This window comes from Dipteris shenzhenensis, chromosome 30 (assembly GCF_047967505.1).
Source record: "Dipteris shenzhenensis isolate YYH24624 ecotype China chromosome 30, Dip_SZ_1.0, whole genome shotgun sequence".
Lineage (NCBI taxonomy): Eukaryota > Viridiplantae > Streptophyta > Polypodiopsida > Gleicheniales > Dipteridaceae > Dipteris > Dipteris shenzhenensis.
Genome location: NC_141625.1, coordinates 21,438,851 through 21,460,002, shown reverse-complemented (window position 1 = coordinate 21,460,002; position 21,152 = coordinate 21,438,851). Strand labels below are relative to the sequence as shown.

General features: G+C 47.0%; 1 protein-coding gene across 2 annotated transcripts in view; it reads right to left on the bottom strand.

Moving 5' to 3' along the window:
* Nucleotides 1-21,152, bottom strand: part of LOC147881833 (uncharacterized) — a 60,291-nt gene that overhangs the window by 19,832 nt on the left and 19,307 nt on the right. For both annotated transcript variants that reach the window (XM_087401401.1, XM_087401402.1), the window contains exon 7: nucleotides 6,527-6,619. In XM_087401401.1, the coding sequence (XP_087257527.1) occupies nucleotides 6,527-6,619 (93 nt within the window). The remainder of the gene's footprint in view (nucleotides 1-6,526; nucleotides 6,620-21,152) is intronic.

The window sequence follows — 21,152 nt, the reverse complement described above, 5'->3', positions numbered from 1 at the left end:
TTTTAAAACTCTCTTCCCCCCCCCCCTGGGGGGGGGGAGAGCGTGGGGGGCGGAGGGGGGCGGGGGAGGAGAAGGGGCGGGGGAGAGGGAGGGCAGAGGAGAAGGGGGCTGCGGGGAGGGGGAGAGCAGCGGGGGGGGAGAGGGAGGGCGAGGGAGGGGGGCGGGGGGGCTGGTGGGGGAGAGGGAGGGCGGAGGAGAAGGGGGCAGCGGGGAGGGGGGCAGCCAGGGAGGGGAGAGGAAAAAGGGGCAGCGGGGAGGGGGGCAGGGGGGGGGGGGGGGGCTGGCGAGGGAGAGGGATGACGGGGGAGGGGACGGGGGAGGAGAAGGGGGGCGGGGGTGCTGACAGGTGGGGGAGAGGTTGGGCGGGGAGGGAGAGGTAGGGGGTAGCGCGGGGGGGAGAGGGAGGGCGGGGAGGAGGAAGGGGAGAGGGAGGGTGAGGGAGGAGGGAGAGGGGGCTGGCGAGAGGGGAGGGAGAGGAGGAGCAGCGAGGGGGGGCAGCGAGGGAGAGGGAGAGGGAGAGGGGGCTGGCTGAGAGAGGGAGAGGGGGGGGCAGTAGCTCACGGGGAGGAGCAGCAGCTCATCACAAAACCAAACGCTGATTGTCCTGAAGCTCAATTAGATGTCAAAACTGTAACAAATGCATAGAACGACCTCAATGTGTGTCCTGAATTGCATCTAGTGTCACAAGAAAAGTTTCTAGAAACATTTCTAGATTTTGACAAGCCTTTCGCCTAGAAACGCGGTAGAAATTGCAGTTTTTCATAAATTATATATACTTCATAAATATTTACCTCCAGATTCTCTCTCTCTCTCTCTCTCTCTCTCTCTCTCTCTCTCTCTCGCTCTCAAATACACTGTTACAGCCTACAAGTGACAGGTGGCAGCCTTCAGTCTGCTCAGTGCTGCCTACAGCCTACAGGGCTCAGTGCTGCCTACAGCCTACAGGGCCATATTACAAAGGCAAAGAGAGTTTAAACTTTAAACAGCCTATGCATAATTTATATAATTTAAACTTTAAACTTTATAATTCAAGAATCAAAATCAAGATTCATCATTCAAGAATCTTCAATCAACTTGCCCATGAATGAGATGCAATGGCTCAAGACTCAAGGGTCAATCATCGATTCAAAAGAGAACAAAAAGAAATATATGTCATAATATCATAGTCACAATAAAACGCGTTTCATTGAATTTGAAACGTTTCGAAACGTGCACCACGTTTCGAAACATTTCATGTTCAATGAAACGTGGCTAGGGTAGTGTAGGTTTAGATAAAAATTTGTACTTTTTGACTTAGACTGTAGAGGCAGATCTCCCGTATGGCGGCGTGCATGTGCAGGTGACAGCCCTGCTCTTTGATTGCCTGCAAATCCAAGCCCACTAGCCTCGACTAGGCCATCCCTTGCGCACGACAACTAGCCATGCAGGGTCTTCATGCTTTTTGACGACACCTGTGCCGCTAGCTATCTCCAAGCGTCAGCAGATTGCAAGGCTCAAGCGCCCTAGCCCCTACGCAATACGTGCAAGCTAGCAAGCAAGTACCACGAGCAGCAATCGATTGCATGCATAGCTACTCCAACGCCAATTGAACGACGAACAGGAGCGCAAGTGCATCGTGGACGCAGGTTTGTTAGCGCATCATGCATGACGATAGTAGCCCCTTTTGTTCATGGATTCACTAGCCCCTTTGGTTCCTATACAGCTCGCTGGCCTCTTGTTCGTTGGCAGAATTTCTACGTGCTCCTTCTTGCCATGTGTCATTGCATTGGAGCCTAGCAAGTAGATTGCTGCATGCATGATGCTGCTAATTGCCAGCTAGCTAGCTATTAGCTAGCTGTTGTGGGCATTGGAAGCAGTTGGCTGGTCATGTTCATTAGTATACGTATTACTTACTACTACATTCACGATTCACAATAAAAAATTTATTGTGATTTGTCTTGCAAGCTTGAAGCAACAGATAATCAAAGGGATTATTGGTTGTCTCGCACGTCAAAGACTCGAAGTGTCAGAGGGCTACAGAGTAACCTGTAACCAGTTCCAACTTCCAAGGACTTAGGATAGTATAGCTTAGAGATGGGGCGAGCAAAGGACACTGTTTGGGAGCAAGTGCATGTGGAGCAACAGTATGGTGCTTCGGGTTCGAAACAATGGAAGTGTAAGCATTGTGGTGGCTCATTTTGTGGTAGTGCACCTCGTGTAAGGGCACATCTTCTTGGTATCACTGGAAAGGGTGTCAATCCATGTGTAGGAGAAGTTCCAGATGATGTAATTCTTTCCTTGGGAGGCACACCAAGTGGCCCGTCAAAGAGAGGCACGAGTTGAGGCCTCATCAACACTAGTAGGTCCTGGATCTCCTTCCAAGAGTCCCATTATATATGTGACATCTGGACCCCCTCCTCCACTTTCACCACCTACACAAGGGGCTTCTTTTTCTATTGGTAGTGCTTCCACTAGACGGGCATCAGTGCGAGTTGTGAAGCCTCCAAGGTTTCCAAATTCAACCAGGTTACCACCCAAGCCAAGGACTTTACGAGCCAGTTGGGTCACAACTTTGCTTGCATCTGCTTGTCGGGCAACTCGCAAGCTCTTTTATGAGTGTGACCTTTCCTTTAACCTTGCTCGTACTCCAGCTTTTCAGGAGTTTGTTCAGGCAGTGGCCGAGGCTGGCCCTTCATTTAGGGCTCCATCTTTAGAGACTTTACGCACTCGGGAGCTGAAAGCAGAGGTCTTGCAAGTTGAGAAGGAGCTGCAGCCTATTAAGGCATCATGGGATAGATACGGGTGCTCCATTTTGTGTGATGGGTGGTCAGATACCAAGAGGTGCCCGCTCATTAACATTCTTGTATCATCTTGTGTGGGTACTATGTTTTTGAGATCCATAGATGCATCAAATGAATCTCATACAGGTGAGTACATTTACAGCCACATTAAGAAGGCAGACTATCCGCATATCTTTTGGACTCCCTGTGCTGCACACAGTTTGGATCTTCTTATAAAGGACATAGGGAAGCTTCTTTGGATTTCCTCGGTGGTTGACAAGGCACGGAGCATGGTGACTTTCTTGACAAGGAAGCATAGAGCCCTTGCAATTTTTCGGCAACATAGCTCCCATGAGATTCTGAAGCCCTCAAAGACCCGCTTTGCCTATCTCTTTATAGTCCTGTCATGCTTGGTAAAGGTGAAGCCTAACTTAAGGCGCATGGTAGTCAGTGAGGAATGGTTGAGCTGGGATACGTCTAGCAAACCAAAGGCACGTGCCTTTGAGGACATTGTGTTTGATGGTGATTTTTGGCATGCAGCTGAGGAGATTGTGGGGATTGTGCAGCCCCTTTTCAGTACCCTTCGACTTGTTGATAGAGAAGGATGCACAATTGGACTCGTGTATGAGTTCATGGAGAAGGTTGGAGAGGCATTGAAAGGGTGCACATGGCTTGATGCAACAAGGTAAATGCAAATCAGGAATCTTGACTTTTCAATTCACTGTTGGCTGCAATTAATTTTCTTATTTGCAGCTTTAAGGCTTTGCATGTATGATGTATCATTTGTATTAGGTGTGCAACAACAAGGTAAATGCAAATCAGGAATCTTGACTTTTCAATTCACTGTTGGCTGCAATTAATTTTCTTATTTGCGGCTTTAAGGCTTTGCATGTATGATGTTTCATTTGTATTAGGTTTGCAGCAACCTAAATATATTTCATTTGCACCCTACAGAGAGCAAGAGATTATGGCCTTGTGGGAAAAAAGATGGACATGGTTCCATAGGCCTATTCATGCAGTAGCACACATTTTGCATCCTCTATGGAGGAGGGAGGACCACTCGGATGATGCTGAGTTGACTGCAGGGTGGACAGGTTTCCTTGAACGTGCATATCAAGATGCAATATTGCAAGATGCTTTGGAGGACCAACTCCTCTCATTTAGGAACTCCTTTGGGGAGTTTGGATCAGCTCGTGCATGTCTCCGTGATGCTCAGTTGAGGCCTATTACCTGGTGGGAGAAGTATGGTCGGGGCACGCCGGAGTTGAAGCGCATTGCCCTCCGAGTCCTTTCACAAGATTGCTCATCTAGCCCCTGTGAAAGGAATGGGAGTGTGTTCTCACTTATACACACTAAAAAAAGGAATAGACTAGGCACTGGACAACTTTACAGGTAATTCATATTCGCATTGATAATTTTGTGTGTGAGCACTCGGCATATCTATTTTCTTTTATATGCACTCAGCACACAGTTCATTATTACCATTTGAATTATAGTTATGCTACAACCTACATGTATTTACTGTTAATTCATTTGGTGTATGGTAGGCTTGTATATGTCCATGCCAATCTACGACTTATTCGACGAATGAAGACCATTGAAGGTCCACAGGAGGTGGATCCTGATAAGATACGTGTGCAAGTCCCTGAGGATGAAATGCTTCATCCTATGCATGAGGATGATGATGCATATGCATTCATTGCTGAGGAGCGGGCATCGTTGGCACGTGCCACACGATCTCAGGCACGCAAACGAGCAGGGAGAACAAAACCAACTTTAATAGCAGCTGCTCCAGAAGAACAGGAGACCTCCTCCTCATCAAAAGAGGATTCATCCACTTCTGCAGATTCTGATAGTGATGATGGGGAGGAGGAGGAGGAGGGGGCTGAGGGCCAGGGAGAAGATGCCCAAGCACCTACAGATCTTGATTCTTGCTGATTAACTTGCTACTTTCTTTCAGATTTCAGTAGAGTTTGAACTTTAGTTTTGTTTGAAATTTAAAGTCGATGCCTTCACTCTTGACTCTTGAGTTATGTAATCTAGGTTCTAGTCTATAGACTAGCAGACTATTTACAAGAGTGAAACTGAGAACTTGATTTATGTCCAGACTCCATGGTTGTGATTCCTGAACTTGTGAAAACTGAAATATGATAAAGTTTAAGGCTTGAGCTTGTAAATTGTAATCTGCGACCTATCTAGTATCTACTCAACTGAGATCTAATTTCTAAAATTTAAAGGCTTAATTGAGCTTTGTAATCTAGACTCTATTCTAATTTCTAGCATTGGCCATTATAGGCTTGTTGATAAAGTTGAAGGCTTGATTGAGCTTTCTAATCTGGAGTCTATAATCTATTCTACCATTGGCCATTACAGGCTTTCTGTCAAGTCTTTTTCTATGTTTTTAGCTAGTTTTGCACAGTTTTGGCATACCAAATGTATGCATGCATAAAATTTATATTTTTTAGACCAAAAAAATACAATCTGGTTTTTTGAAACTTCACCCATTTTTTTGAAACGTTTTGAAGCGTTTCACGTTTCAACGTTCTGAAACGTTTCATTGAACTATGCATAATATTGCACTGGTCAGTGACTCATTGCCAAGTCACAAGTGGTAACTGCATACATAATCCATCATCCATGAAACACTCTAGTCTCTAATGACTAGTCTCTAGAGCTAGGAGCCTAGGGCCCTGGCCCCTCTCCTAGACCTACTGCCTCGGTTTTGTACCAAGGCGGTTTTCCCAAGACACCCACGTTTGGGCATTTCGCCAGACAGTTCTGGGTGAAACGTTTCATCGCATTTTGGTGCCCTGAAACGTGTTTTTTTACTACACTAATTGCATCCAAAGGTAAATTTCACTGTTAAAGTGAAATAGACTAGCAAAACTCAAAAATTACAACCCGTAGTGCCAGATGCTATTTTTGCATATTTGAGCCCCTTTTGAATAATTTTTGCCCTTTTATGCTGTTGTCACCTGCCTAGATGGCAAGAATGCAATCTCAAAAATTACAACCCGCAGTGCCAGATGCTACTTTTGCAGACTTGAGCCCCTTTTGGAGTCATTTTTGCCCTTTTATGCTGTTGCCAATCAAAAAAGTTGCCGTGTGGAATCTCATGACACTTTTTGCTCCGTGATTATGCACACCTATCCTTGTAGACCCCCAACATATTGAAAAAAATGAGGCGCCTTGCTGCAAATCATATTGGAGTGTGTGCCAGGCTGTTCGGACTGCATGCTTGTTGCCCCAAGCTACGTGGAGTGCTCCCACATCATTGCAAGCTGTATGCCTCTAGTGCGGAGTAACTTCCGTGATGGAACTTTTCATAGTTGTTGTTCATGCCTCCGCATCACCTCTAGGGATACACACGTGTGTGTGCAAGACTACCCTGGGAAAGAGGGCCTAATACTGCTTGTAAAGTTCATGAGAGTGGGGAGAGAACACACAACGTTAAAGAAAGCTTGTGAGGCTGAAATAAATTGCACACAACTTTGAAATACAAAGAAACATTGGGTTTTGTCATGGCCACATTTACAATGCAAAACATTAGGATTGCACCATCCTCTCCGGGATTGATCATAGAGGGACAAGTTACACAAATGAAGAAAGAAATGAAAAAAACTTTACAAATGGCAACTCAATAAGCTAGAAGAAAATAATGGAGTTACTACAGTTGCTTACATTTGTACATTTTATCTCAGCTTCAATTTGTACGCCCAGAGCAAAAGGGGAAAACCCAAATGGTGACACGAATTTAGTGATCTTACTTGCTGGGATTTTTGGCAACAGCTTGTTTTAATGTTCCATCTCGATGACACAAATCAACTGCAGCTCGTATATCTCTATAGATTTGAGAATAGCTGTACAGACACAAATTAAGAAGAAGTTAATTTACATCCTGAATCATGTAAACACTCTCATAAAGCAGATCTAAAAACAAATGAGCTTTTACAAATTGCTGTTTAGCAACACAAAACTTGGCCATCCCCTTAACAAAAAGAGGATCTGATCAGATTGATAGGATCGCATATTAAAGAGGAAAGATAATGGGAACTGCGTAAGGCTTCAGATAGGCTCACTTTCCCATCCATAAAAACTCTTACATACTGAAAAAGGTTTCTTTCTGCCCCTGTCTACAGGCATTACAGCTCACAGCCGTTCCTTGCCACCATATGGCATCCCCTTCCTTTCAATATGTGATGTCTTGTCCTAGCCATAGTCAAGTCCCTATCCAAGGTGATAAGTTCCATGGCAGCCACTGCAATTTGGAACATATTTTGTATCATCAAACATGGGCTAGACGTCCTACTGGTCAAAGGCAAAAGCTGGGAGAGTACTCCTATTTAGGATCAGGCTACGATTTTCATTGGGATTGGGCTTCCTTGTAGGATAAACGGAACCTAAGAGTACTTCTATGAGGGGCTAGTCTACCTTGTTTAAAGGCCATTCTTAGAAGGCCAGCCTGATTGACCATTAATAAAGCCTCTCTTTTATCAAACCCCCCCCCCCCCTCCCCCCCTTCTCCCCCCATTTAAAAACACCACTTATGGTGGCCCCCCTCTCTCATGTATCACATTTATCTCTTTTTTCAACAACCAGACCCCCCCCCCCCCTCTCCTTATCTTCAAAAAAGCCCACTTATGATGGCCTCCCTCTCTAGTATGTAATCGGAATAGCCCCCACTCATTCAACAACTTCACAATGATAGAATCGTTGGAGAAGGTGGGAAGGAAAGGAGCAGCAGGCAGCCATCACAAGTGTTGAGAGATGTGGAGAAGGTGGCCAGAGAAGATGTCACCACAATACAATCACTGGAGAAGGTGGGAAGGAGAGGAGCAGGCAGCCACCACAAATGTTGAGAAAAGTGGAGAAGTGGCAATGCTTTAATTAAAAGACAGATTCTGCCATGACCTCGTTGGCAAAGCCTTAGCTAGTCACATAAAAATTTTATTTAGTCTTCAACTGTGGCAAGGCCACAATCTTTAAAATGGAGAGGAGCAAGCAAGAGGGGAGTTCCACATCAACACAAGGGTACCATAAGAACTTAGTCTTCAACTGCACGGCAAGGCCACAATCTTTAAAAATGGAGAGGAGCAAGCAAGAGGGGAGTTCCACATCAACACAAGGGTACCATAAGAACTTAGTATCCTGATTCATCATGACACTCAATGCAAGGTCCTAGAGAATCATGACACCATCTACTTTCCTTCTAGAAAAGGCCGGGGGATACAAATTTCTCCTCTAAATTCCTCCCAGCTATTTAAACCTCAGAACCTACTTATCTTTGGTTTATAGCACCAATCTAAAAGCTGAAAGCCTGCTTAGCTTTGGTCTCTAGCACCATTTTAAGCCTTGGATGCTTAGAAATGTGCATGCAACACTCGAAGCTCTTACCCCCACAAGCTGCCCGTCACACTTGGCAGCCCTCCTACTCTTTCCCATGCAGTCCCACACCATTTGGCCTCATTTTCTTCAACCCAACAGTATGTGGGCACTTGGGAAGCCTGTGCTGGGCCACACCACACCTGCCAGATTCTGGGGACAGTGGGCCCATTCCTTACCTAACAGGGAGCAACTTCATAGGGGACAATGGGCCCATTCTTACCTAATAGATTTCTGTAAAAGGGCAGGTATGCCATTTCATTTGTCTTTCTGCTCCAACCCTTGCTTCAGCTCAGCCTATCTTGCTCCCAAGGCGTCACACTTAGCTACTTTGCTCTCACATACTCTCTCATACTCAATTTGCTAAGCTGCCTATGCAATCTCAGCCTTGTTGCAGAAGTATCCAGCTCACAATCATCTCCTTTGAGAACGTGGTGTGTTGCTAATACAAAGCCTTCAAGCAAGGGTCCCCACCTTGATCCTTCGACCTTATATCGTGTAATTCATTTGCATTAAAGTGCAAACTAGTTAGAGTAGCCCTAGGGGTGGAAAACGAGTTGAGAGGGCTAAAAAGGAGGTAGTTGGGGCGGGCGGACTAGATAGGTCCTTTTTCCCTCTTAATGTGGGTAGGTTTTGATGTTGACCTCTCTTATCTATTCTCTTAGCTAGTCTACAACTCCAGTCTCCTTCCTACCTCCGTCCCATTCACATCTCTCAGAAGATGTTCATACAACTTCCTTTCTTTCTTTCTCTCTCTCTCCCTCTTCTCTTCCCCCTCTCTTTCTCCCCCTCTCTCCCCTCCCCCCTATCTATACTGCATCAGAGGTTACGGCGACTTCACGTCAAGGCAACGTAGACTGCCGTGGCTAGCACTATCCTCTTCTATGACCCTAGCAGCTAAGGGTTATCAAGGATGCTGGTATGCATACACATGCAGGTGGTTTGAGAGATTGGGGCTCCACATGGACAGATTACCCCCCCTTCCAGTATAGCATCGATGTGCCATTTCTCCCACTCAAGTATCATGAGGTCAACCACGCCATACGCAAGGACCTTCTACAACTACACACATTCAGGACCTAGTTGGCACCAAGTGAGCTCCCAATGAAGCTCAGCTTCTATAGAGATCATTGTTTGTGCATCTCCAATGAGGGCTTTATTGATCCTCCAACGTATACTCAGATTCACCTCCCCCATTCATTGAGGATCTCTATTGGGCAGTTTCAGGTTTCCTCACATTGACTCCGCATTGAGAGCGGGTGAGCTAAGGGAGTACCCACGGAGAAGAGGATATGTGCCTTGTGTGATATATAGGAGATCGAGTCAAAGCAGCATTTCATCTTCAGGTGCTGGGCGTACTATGAGATTTGAGGCCGCAATTATTGTCTCTTCAGAGATACCTTCCCAATTCTTCTCATTTCCAGATCAAGGATGCCTAGCCGCCTTCATCCTTGAGGCAGTTAGGCATCAAGAGCGCTTACTCAGATCACAAAAACAGGGATGGGACACACAAACAAACTCGTCTCAGAGCATGATTATAGAATTCTTCCAACCAGACCAACACAGACCACCATTCCACGAGTAGTTGACGAGGTAGAGATTCAAAGCCAGTGATAGAACACACTTGACAGAGCGTGGACACACAGATCATGCTTGGAGACATCCTTTCCATGTTCAGACCAAGGCACGATCGACAGGAGTTGTCGCGGCCCTTGTCAGACGCAGAGCCACTGCTAGGAGGCCACACCAGACCGTATCCCCAGATAGCCGCCAATATTTTATCTCTAACCTTATACCACCACAGCCCCACTAGCCAATGGGCCCATCATGACCTCCTTTCTCGAGGCCTCTAGCATATGTTGCTAGACCGGACCAGACTTGGCATTGGATTTGATGTGATATGATGACAATGATGTCGACGAGGATGTTGTTGCTATGGCGATGATGTCAACGAGGATGTTGTTGCTACTCAAGTCCTTCATCAAGACATTGGGAGGAGCAGATCCACCCTTAGTTGATTCACCATTAGTTGGTTCCCTGATCCCAATTCTACTATATGCAGATGATGTGGTCCTATTGTCCTCATCAGCTGAGGGTCTCCAGCGGCATTTGGACGCACTCCAATCTTTTTGTGAGACACATGATTTGAAGGCCAACTTGGGTAAAACCAAGGTTATGATCTTCAACACATTCCAAGAAGCCCCACCTCGAGAGCAATTTACCTAGGCACCAATGGAGATTGTTGCATCCTATACATACCTTGGGGTTCTCTCCTCGAGCCCGATGTTCACGATGCATCTAACCATGCAAGCTCATTTCAGAAAAGGGTATGCTGCACTAGCCAGACTCGAGCATCAGCGCTTTCAATCACATTTCCAAGACCATAGTAACAAGTCTCTTATCTTTGATTCACTTGTTCATCTAGCTGGGATGTACTATGGCAATTCCTTTTCGGAGACAGATTGGTCCCACATAAACAGACAACAAGTTCTACTTCTTGGTCGGATGATCCGCAACAAGGCATCGTTCCCACATCAACTCGTGTTTGGGCTATCCCTCCACAACTTGATGCAGTCTTCCACACGGTCACTTTGTCCATAGAGTCTAGGACTTTGGTACCACGACGTCTGAATGATGCAAGTTGCCATAGCTAGCCTTGACTTCATCTATGGCCCTAGAGGCAAAGGGGGGTCAAGGAGCTGGTATGCTCAGATACGCAGATGGTTTGCAGGCTTGGGACTACAAATGGACAAAGTACCACCGTCTCAATATTCCCTTGAGGCTCCATCCACTCAGCTCACCTACCATCAGATGATCCAAGTCATCATAGAGCATCTATTGCAGCTCCACACATACAGGACTTGTCTAGCCCCTACAGAGCTTTACGTTAAATCCAGCTTCTACAAAAATCATTCCTACGAATCTCAAACGAGGGGTTTACCGAACCACCAGGCTACACCAAGATTCATCTCCCACATGCACTCCCAGTACAGCATACCATCCTGAAAAAGTGGCCAGTCTAAGAGGTGGAAGAATAGCTTGGGCACGCTTGCCATGACACTTATAGGTCTTGGGATAAATGCCTTGAAGTTGGCGAATTTTGCTGCAATATTACCAAGCATTTACCATTGGGATAGCCCATTTAAAGCAATCTATGGATGCGAAGTAAGGATGCCTTCCACAATTTTGAACATGGCTATGGAAAATAAGCAAGCACAAGATGACCTAGTAAGGATGAAGGCTCTTTTGCAATTGGCTAAAAAGATCATGCAAAATGCCCAAGCCAAGAAAAAGAAGTATCTGGATGAGCATAGAAGGGAACTTGGTTTTCAAAGAAGGGGATTTCATGCCTCTATGTCTCCACAACAATCAAAATGCCTCTTTGAAGGATAGCACCAACACTAAGCTAGCTCACCGATATTATGGCCCTTACAAGATCATCTGCAAGGATGGGGAAGTAGTTTATCGAATGGAGGTACCATTCCCCTTTAGGACTCACAATGTAATTCCATGGATGAGGAAGGTCATATCCTCTACTCCCTAGAGCGCCTTGTGGGATTTAGACATAGAGTATTGCGTAGCAAGGTACGCATTGAGTATCTCATTAAATGGAAGGGATTACCAGAGGATGAGCAATCATGGTAGACAAAAAGCATGCCTGGGGGATCTTCGGCTAGGCTGATCAAGAATACTTTATTGTTTTGGCATCCCTTGAATGACAACCACAGCATGAAATTCCTAGGCCAAAATTCTCTAGGAGGGATGGTTATAATAAAGGGGGGGAAAGGTCTAGTTAGGGCAGCCCTACAGACCAAAAGGGAGTTCAAAGGGCTCAAAAGAGGTAATGGGGACACTATAAAAGTCATGTTTTCCTCTTCTGTGGGTACGTTTTAATGTTGACCTCTTTATCTAATCTACAGCTCCCTCTTGCTTCCTACCTCTCTCTCTCTCTCTCTTTGTGCCCCCACTCCAGCTCCGCCCCCTCCTCTCCTGCTCTGCCCCTCCTACCCTGCCTCCTCCCCGCCTGCTGCAGCTCCCTCTGCTGCGCAGCCTCCTCCCCTCCTGCTCCGCCTCTGCTACTCCACCTCCTCCCTTCCTGCTTCACCTCCTCCCCGCCTGCTGCAGCTCCCTCCTGCCTACTGCAGCTCCCTCTGCTGCGCCGCCTCCTCCCCTTCTACTCCGCCTCCTCCACTCCAGCCACCCGCCACCCCTCAGCTCCCTGCCATCCCTCATCCACCCCCTCGAGACTCCTCAGCTACTCCCTCTACCCCTCAGCCACCCCCGCCTGCTCTCCAACCACCCCCCCTTCCCTACTAGCCCCCCCGCCTGCTCTCAGCCTACCTACAGCCCCCCCGCCACCCCTCAGCCACTCCCTCGCCACACCTCTACTACTCCTGCTACCCCCTCAGCCACTCCCCCCCCCCTGTCACGACACCTCTCCTAGGCCCCCCCGCCTGCTCTCAGCCTATCTACAGCCCCTTACACTGTCACGCCTACCTACAAACCCTTACAACCCCTCTACAGCCCCGACTCGCTCAAACAGCAGCCTATTGGCTGCTCTCTCCTATGGCAACATCAACAGCAGCTGATTGGCTGCCTCTCTTGGCCAACAGCCCCCCCCACTGCATCTCGACATCTGTCCCACTCCCCACCTCTTTTCAGCCCCCCTGGGGGTACCTCCCATCATGGGGAGGGAGCTCATGCTCATGTTCATGCTCCCGCTCCTGCACTAAGACCTGAACCGAACACGGGTCAACCAAATGAAATGGGAAAAGGTGGCAAGGATACAAATAAAGCCGCCAAGAAAGATGACAACAAAGCCAAAAAACAGACACAGCTGAAACTCAAAGATGTGAACACACGCTACAACCGCAGTGGACTTGGAGTGAACAACAAAGCAAAGGCGGGGCCCACTTCTGCCTCAGCTTCAGCCTCAGCTTCGGTCTCAGCTACATCAGCTACATCCTCATACTCAGCCTCAGTGCCAGCCTCAGCGTCAACTCTAGTTCCAGTTCCAGCTCCACTTCCGCCCACAACCTCTACAATTACAGCTACTTGCTTTGATATACCCCTACCCATGACATCGATTGCCCCATCCTCCCCTAAGATAGAGGGGTTGTCACTGACACCATCTCTCCCTTCTTCTCCCGCTACACTTCTCTCTCTGATTATGACACCTACTTTGGAGAGGTCATACATGGTTCCGCACTACTCGACCTTTCTCTCCCCTCTACCTCTCAGTCAGCCCACACTGCCTCACCCTGCTGGGATCACCTCATCATCCCCCTACTGCACCCATCTTATCCAGTCATCACCCAGCCTCCAATCTCTTCCTCACACTTTCAAGCCACAGTCCTATCAGTTTCCGTTAGAGCACGGACGAGCTGACCCATCAGAGGCTTGGGAGTATTTGCTGATGGAGGTCCAGAGCATCCAAGAGCACGAGAGGGAGGTGTCACGCTTCGCACAGGAGCAGACACGCTTCACCCAAGAGCAGGCACAACTCATACAGGAGCAGTCTCAGGCTATCCAAGTCCAGGCTGATCTTATTCAGGGGCTCTGACAGGAGATCTCATAGCTCCGACAGGAGGTCACTACTGTACGTATAGTCCTAGGGAGCACCCCACATGTGGAGGCACATATTGCGAGCATGCAATCTGCCATCGAGGAGACGTCCAGATGGGTCGACGTAGCCAAACGAAAACCTGCAAGGGTAACCATTTCGGCTACCCTCCTGGAGCAGCAGCACAGAGCCAACAAGGCTCTCAACATTAGAGTACGTGGGATTCCCCGCTCTGAGGCTACCCCGATGGCAGATGCACAAGCCTTCGTGACCACTACCCTAGGGGCGATTGAGCACAAGATTGAGAGAGCATGGCGGGTTGGGAGGGACCCCAATCGAGAGCAGCCCCTTATCATCCGATTCCATGACATGACGCTCAGGCACGACTTTCGGCTTTACGTCGTAGGTCAACCTTACGAGACTAGCCAACGATCTCCATGGACAAGGACCTCACTCCACTACAGGCTGAGAGGCGTTTCTTGTTGCGGCAGCGGGATCAGGCCCGCAAAGAGGGAAAGTGGGCAGTAGTACGAGATGGACGACTCCTTACAGGCCCCCGTCGGGCACCCACCTCTCCTCCTGCATAGGGAGGCGGGGTCTATGAGACCCAGACATCCGAGATCCTATCCTGTACTAGCCAGATCTCATAGACCCCGACGAGGCGTGACCCGAAGCCTGTGACCCGACAGCTCAAACAGAGGGTTGACTCACAGATTATACTTGGGGACATCCCCTCCTTGTTTAGGGTCGGAGCCCGACCGACAGGGGTCAAAGTGGCCTTGGTTAGACGCAAAGCTATGACCAGGAGACGTACCAAGACTGCACCCTTGAGGGTGCAATAGTATTCTATTGCTGACCTCATGCCTCCACTTCCACAGCCTCATCCATCCTGATGTCTTACTGTTGACGACGATGATGATGATGGTTATGATGATGCCGACGATGTTGCGTAGATTGATATATATAGTCGAGGATACGACTATGTTGTACTTAGGACTTAGTACTGCCATTTTGCATTTTTTTGCATTTTGCATTGGTGTGGATGCTCGTTTAGTAGCTCCACTACCACAGCTCATTGTATCAGGTTTTTCACAGTCTCATAGACCCATCAGTCTTCCGAAGACTTAAATAAACTTTCTTTCTTTCTTTCTTTCTTTCTCTCTCTTTCTTTCTTTCTCTCTCTTTCTCTCCACCCCTTGCCTCCCTCGCCACCCCTCAGCCCCCCTCACCACCGCTCAACCCACCCCTACCATCCCTCAGCCCACCGCACCATCTCTCAGCTCCTCCATCCCTTCATCCATGCATCTCCAAGCCCGCGGGCTGGACCTGCGGGTCATTGGACCTGTCGTGATACCCACCATGTCCACAGGCTGGACCTACGGGTCATTGGACCTGTCGTGATACCCACCAGGGCACACAGGCCAGGGATTAAAGTTATGCTTTTTAATAAAATGCACACAAATTTTTTCAATCATAAGATTTTGTCATTTTAAAAGGAAATATTTTAGAATCTACACATGAAAACCCATCAAACATCCTCATTTCAAATGTAATTGTGTTTGTAGTAGTGAGGCTGCCCACCCACAGCTCTATATTTGCTTTGGTGCTAGAGTGCAAGAAATTTCTAAAAATGGTAATAAAACAAAAAATTACCTCAAATTCTCTTACCATCCAGGGAAGCCCAGCATCATGATATCGCAAGGAGAATACATTGGTTGGGGTGTTTATTTGCTAATCCTATATCCATCATCATGCCATTCTACGAGTGGAGGTAAGTGTGAAGTGTGAAAGCTCAAGTTTGTTGCATTTCCATGCTAGACTTGTCCTCCTCAACAATTTGCTCTGTACTTATGCATTGAAACTTGCTTAAAAGAAAATCCATGCAATTCTTATGAAAACTTGCTTGAAAGAAAATCCATGCAATTTTTATGAAAGCAAAATGTAACTCAACCTACACTTAACCCGGGGTTAACCATGGTTAAGAATAATGGTTTGGCCGTGAGGGACTAGCTGGAGGAAGTGAACACTTCCTAGAAGTTCCTAGGAACAAAGTCTAGGTACACCACTAGGTCCTAGAGGCAAGGCAAAGGCTTTAAGTAGGTGTCTGAAAGTTGGGCCCAAGGACAACCGACATTGTCCTTGATATGGTGGTTAGGACTTTAATAAAGGGCCAAGTGGCATGCATGCAAATGCATGTGCTCCCCTCCACCTACCATCTCTCCCCCTCACTCTCCTGAAAGCATCTTCCATGCTTGGGAAAGGAGGAGAGAACTGCGCTAGACGTTTTCAATTATTCTTGTGCAGTTTTTGAGCTGTTTCAAGTTTTTCAAGCTTGTTTTCAGCTATTTTAAGCCTGTTTCAGCTTTTCCAAGGCTGGTACGAACTTCTAGAAAGTGCCAGAAGTCATTTTTTGACTTCTTAACAAAAACCATACGGACTGTAAGAACATATATACTATTGTACGGAACCCGTATGGACGTGTATGGTTGCCTCCAACAGGTGCCCGAGGTTGTCTTTTACTATTCTGGATCTTTCTGCACGTGTTTCTGGCTGCGTGGCGGCTTCTGGAGCTGTTCTGAACCAATGCAAGCTGCAGGAGGAGCTTTCTTTGCTATTGTACGGACTGTGGGAGCACGGAGATTGAGGCATCAGATCGCAGGGTCGAGGCTTTGGGGCAGATCTGGTTACCTGTTGACCTCTACATCTCTTTCTTGCATTCTCTCCGCTCTCTTTCTTCATTTTTCTCATCTCCTATTAACTGGAAGCCTCCTGCACCCTGCGGGGAGCCTGGACAGAGGATCGGCACAAGGAAGGAGCTCACCCCTCTGCCATAGATAGCGAGAATTGGTTCTAGGTTCTGTTTTTCGTTGTTCTTTCTTGCTTTGCAGCCTTTTGCAGTGCATGCGTGTTGTGCATGCGTGTTGTTTGCAGTCCTTTCACGACTCCTACAGGTTCTAGCAAGCACCCAGAGGCAAGGGTGTTCCTGTGGTAGGCCTAAGGACATTGTGGATGCATGTGATAGCCTTGAGGCTGCCTTGAGCTCAGTTTGACAGTTGTTTGGATGCCTGAATGCTTTTCAGTTGGGTTGGATCAGAAGTGGATGCTTGAGTATGCCTTGCCAATTGGAATTCTAGTGGTGCCCTTGGATTAGATGCCTTGAAGATAGGTAGAGGATTTGTAGAGAGGAACGTGGATGGTTGAACCCCTGTTGTAAAGCATTTCCATACAGAAGCATTAAATAAATACCGTAAGGGGTGCCAAGGCTTTTGGGGCCAGTGGGTGCACTGTGTACTATTTTCATTAGCAGGGGCATTCTAGGCTCACCTTTTTTGTTGTTGAAGTTTGTTATTAAGTTGTGCTAAGTGGTTGAAGTGACTGAAGCTTGCATTGTGGTTATTTATAAAGTTTATGACTGAGTAGAAGAAGATCACTGCCCTTTTAGTTATTAAAGGCCGGTTTCAGATGATCTCTCCGCTGACCCAAGCCAGGGCCAGCAGGGGACTAGACGTTTAGAGACATAGTGCACGACACAATAGACATGATCTCGGTTGGACTCTGACACAAGGACCGCAAACATCTCCTCTTTGCCATTCGACGTTGGGATGGTAGCACTTGTCAAACGACAAGCTACCTCTCGAAGATTACAAAGGAAGAGGGAGGGACATAGATAGATTGATCAGGCTGAGCACCAAAAGTCTTCCATTACTCATTTTCTTCCTTCACGGTGCCAATCCTCACCAATTTCAGATCCCTTGACAGCCCATCTCATCTCGTCTATCCTCAACTGACCAATGGAGTTGGTCTCACAGCCCGCATACACATCTTCAAATCATCTTACACGTTGTAAGGCAATAGAAGTTATATGCTAGGAAACAAAATGCAGATTCGTTAAGAAAAAAGTTATTTCTACCTTGGACAATGTAATAAAATGTACTTGTGGATACTAAGTTGCTCATAGTCACATTGTACCAGAGTCTCCTCCAAAATTATCTAAAAGCTCTCCTAATGATGAGCTCTCGAAGGTCCCCAACCTTTGGCAACAATCTAAAACTTCCGGTCGTTATTTACTGTGAAGTCAAGAAGGGGAAGACGCTTTGCATGGTTGTCTACAACAATCCACTTTCATTCGCCTAGATCCATTAAAGAAACTCTATGGGGATGCCCCCAAAAATCCAAAGAGTCCAAGTATCAACAAGGGTATCCTCCAAACCAGCTAAAAGCAATATTACACTACCCAACAAAGCCCACAACTCTGACTAGCTCCAAATGTGCATCAATAACCACATCAAGGTACAGGGATCTGACCAACCTGCCTGCAGACTGCACACTATAGACCAAAGTGTCCTCTCCACTATCTGTCACCACAATGTAAATATCCTAAGTCAAAGTACAGTTGACCATTTATTTCATCATAATTAAAGAGTTTTATATGTGTTAATTATGGTCAAAGAGTTATTTTAATGGTCAAAGGATTGACTACGGTCAAAGATACTTGACTTTAGTCAAGTAAACCTGACTTCGGTCAAGGAGATTTGGTTTATTACCAAGAGGGTTAACTGCGGTTAACCAGAGAACCACAGAGCTGACTACGGTCAGAGAGTGTTGACTTCGGTCAACAAGACTTGGCATGCACCAAGAGGGTTAACTCCGGTTAACCAAGATGTGCCAACTCCGGTTGGAGAGACTTGGCTATAATTAAGGCGCCTCGACCCTTGGTCAAAGCTCCTTAATTATAATCAAGAGTGTTGACTCCGGTCAACCAGAGAATAAATATATATTTTTATATTTGTTAGGTGTGCACATGTGTTCAGTGGGGACGCCCACCGTGACTAGAATTAGTCCACAGTGTGTTATTTGCATGCAAAGCGCTAACAATTAATGGGTGCCATGGTGGTGCGCTTTAATTAATTGTTGCAGGTACTAGGAAGAATTATTTTTCCTAAGCGCTACGGGAGCCTGACAAGCATCTAGGAGGCGGTTCGTGTGACCAAGTGCTTTGAAGACTCCAGAGTGGCCCTTAGTGGCATGTAATAGGACTTAGTCTAGATTTTAGACAAGTGGCATGTTGCCAATTTGAAATGAGCTTGAAGCTCTTGTAATAAAGGGGATTTTTCACGTATTAAAAAAAGGAGGTTACCAGACAGCTCTACGCTGAACTTTTGTAACATATTCTCTCTCATGAATAAAAACCTTCGGGGGGGTCCAGCCCGACGTTTTGTCCTGGGCCCTAGTGCATCTACAGAGAGAGGGAGTGAGGGAGAGCTTATGAAAGTATAATTGCTGTCCTTTATGAGCGAGTCGCTTTTATTGGTATCAGAGCTAAGGCAAGGATTGCCTCCTATGGCGACCTCGATCAAAGAATTCGTGAGCAAATAGGCTAGCTCTAATGCCCAACGTAGGTGCGGGAGACGTGAAGTTTTTGACGTCCCTCAAATTGCTACAAGGGACTCTTTGGCTGTAAATGATTGACGAACGCGTGTGATAAAATCAAGCCGGCCTGAGAAGGGTGCACGGGTGAAGCTATGGAGAGGTCTTCATGCTTGAAGTAGCGCAAGGGCTCTGAGAGGGCTCTGAGAGTCGAACGCTAACGGAGCGCTTCCACGACAAACAGCTTGACGTGCAGGCAACCCAAGGCTTGGCCGTGGAGATCTTTGCAGGCGACATAGGCGTTGTAGCGTGGGTTGCAAAAAGAGGCGTGAAGGTTAATTGTGAAGCACCGCTCCTGTGCAGGCTCAGAGCGACGGTCACCGAGGCGCGGGCGGGGCACTCTGCATAGGTGTTGCTGAAGAAGAAGGGCACCGGCGTGACGTGCGATGTCAGTGAGCCAGCCAAGGTTTGAACCTTAGGCTTTGGCTGATGTGGCAGCCAGCGTGGCAGCCAAGGTGACGTGGCAGGCAAGGCACCAACTGACGTGGCACACGTGGCAGAGGCAAACTTGCCAGGTCAACAGACACGTGGCACACAAGTGACATGACGTCCGCACGTGCGAGCTGACGTGGCAGCCAGGTGGCATGCACATGCAGGTGCTGACGTGGCAGTACATGTGGCAGCCAGCTCAGCAGATGACGTGGCAAGACACGTGGCAGGCTGATGTGGCAAACGAGTGGTTAGTGTAACTTTGGTTAGTTAACCCTGGTCAGAGGTCTAATTAGCTTCACCCAACCAGACTAGTTTGGTCACTGTAACCAGACTGTGACTAGTCCAGTTAGTCTAGTTGCAGACTAACCAGACCAGAACCAGTCAGTCTGGTTAGAGTAACTAGCCAGTTACTCCATCTGGTTACTGTTCTTTCAAAAAAAAAAAAAAAAAAGACAGTTGCAGAGGCTGTTTCTGCTAGCAGATTTCACCTGCCTGTCAGACTTTTACTGTCAGAAAAGCAGCAGAAAAACAGAGAAATCAGAGATTTGCAGAAAAAGAGTATGCATGCCTTTGAGCAGTGAAAAGAGGGAAAAACAGATGCCTTTTGAAGCCATCTGCAGCAGCCAAAAAAGGGCAATATAGTTGTTGATGCTTTGGCAACTGTGTGGCTTTATGCTTTGAATTGATAGCCCAGTTACTGGCACAAGTTGTGAATGCAAAACACCTCTTGTTGAGGTATTTTTCTGTTGGAAAAGCAAAGGTAGTTGTGCATCAGTACCTACACGGTGTGTGAAATTTGCAGATCTCAGAATATGGATCAATCACCTATCCAATGGGATTCACAAGATAGGGATGTACATCCAAGACGGAGAAGTGTGCCGCAAACTCAACAAGAATTTGAACAGATGGTACGCACTCGTATACAAGAGATGGAAAATCTCAAAAGGGATCCAAGGGCTCAGCATTTGTTTCAGACAGAAGCTATGCCTAATGCAGTATATGACGTGCCAATGCCAGAGGCACACTCTCGTGTACAGCCTGAGAAAGAGAGATCTCATAGGGGACGGTCCCATAGCAGAAAGAGATCGAGGCATCATCACCGATCTCCTAGTCCATCACCGTCTACCTCGAGTTCGACTTCTGTGTCTTCTTCTTCCTTATCAAATAAACCATCCAGGAAAAGAAGGAAACACAGGAAGTCTAGGAAGAGAAAGTCTTCCAAAGAGACCAAGGAATTTAAAGAGGGAGGAAAATCTGTCAAGTTTATGACCTACAATGGACAGTATGGTCATACCGACAAAGCATTGCAGTTCATCAGACAGTTTGATGCTGCATTCGGTACAGAAAAATTTTCAGAATCCTCCAAGTTAAGAATGGTCAGTTTGCACTTGACAGCAACAGCTAGTGCATGGTGGAGTGCACAGACCACAGATGGGTCAGCCCCAAGGAAGTGGAAGGACTTCAAGAAAGCCTTCTACCAGCAGTTTATGCCTAAACAGTTTAGAGACCATGTTCTTCAAGATTGGGATAGCTTGCATATGGATGCAGGAGATACAGTGGATGTGTATAACCAAAAGTTTTGGGATGCT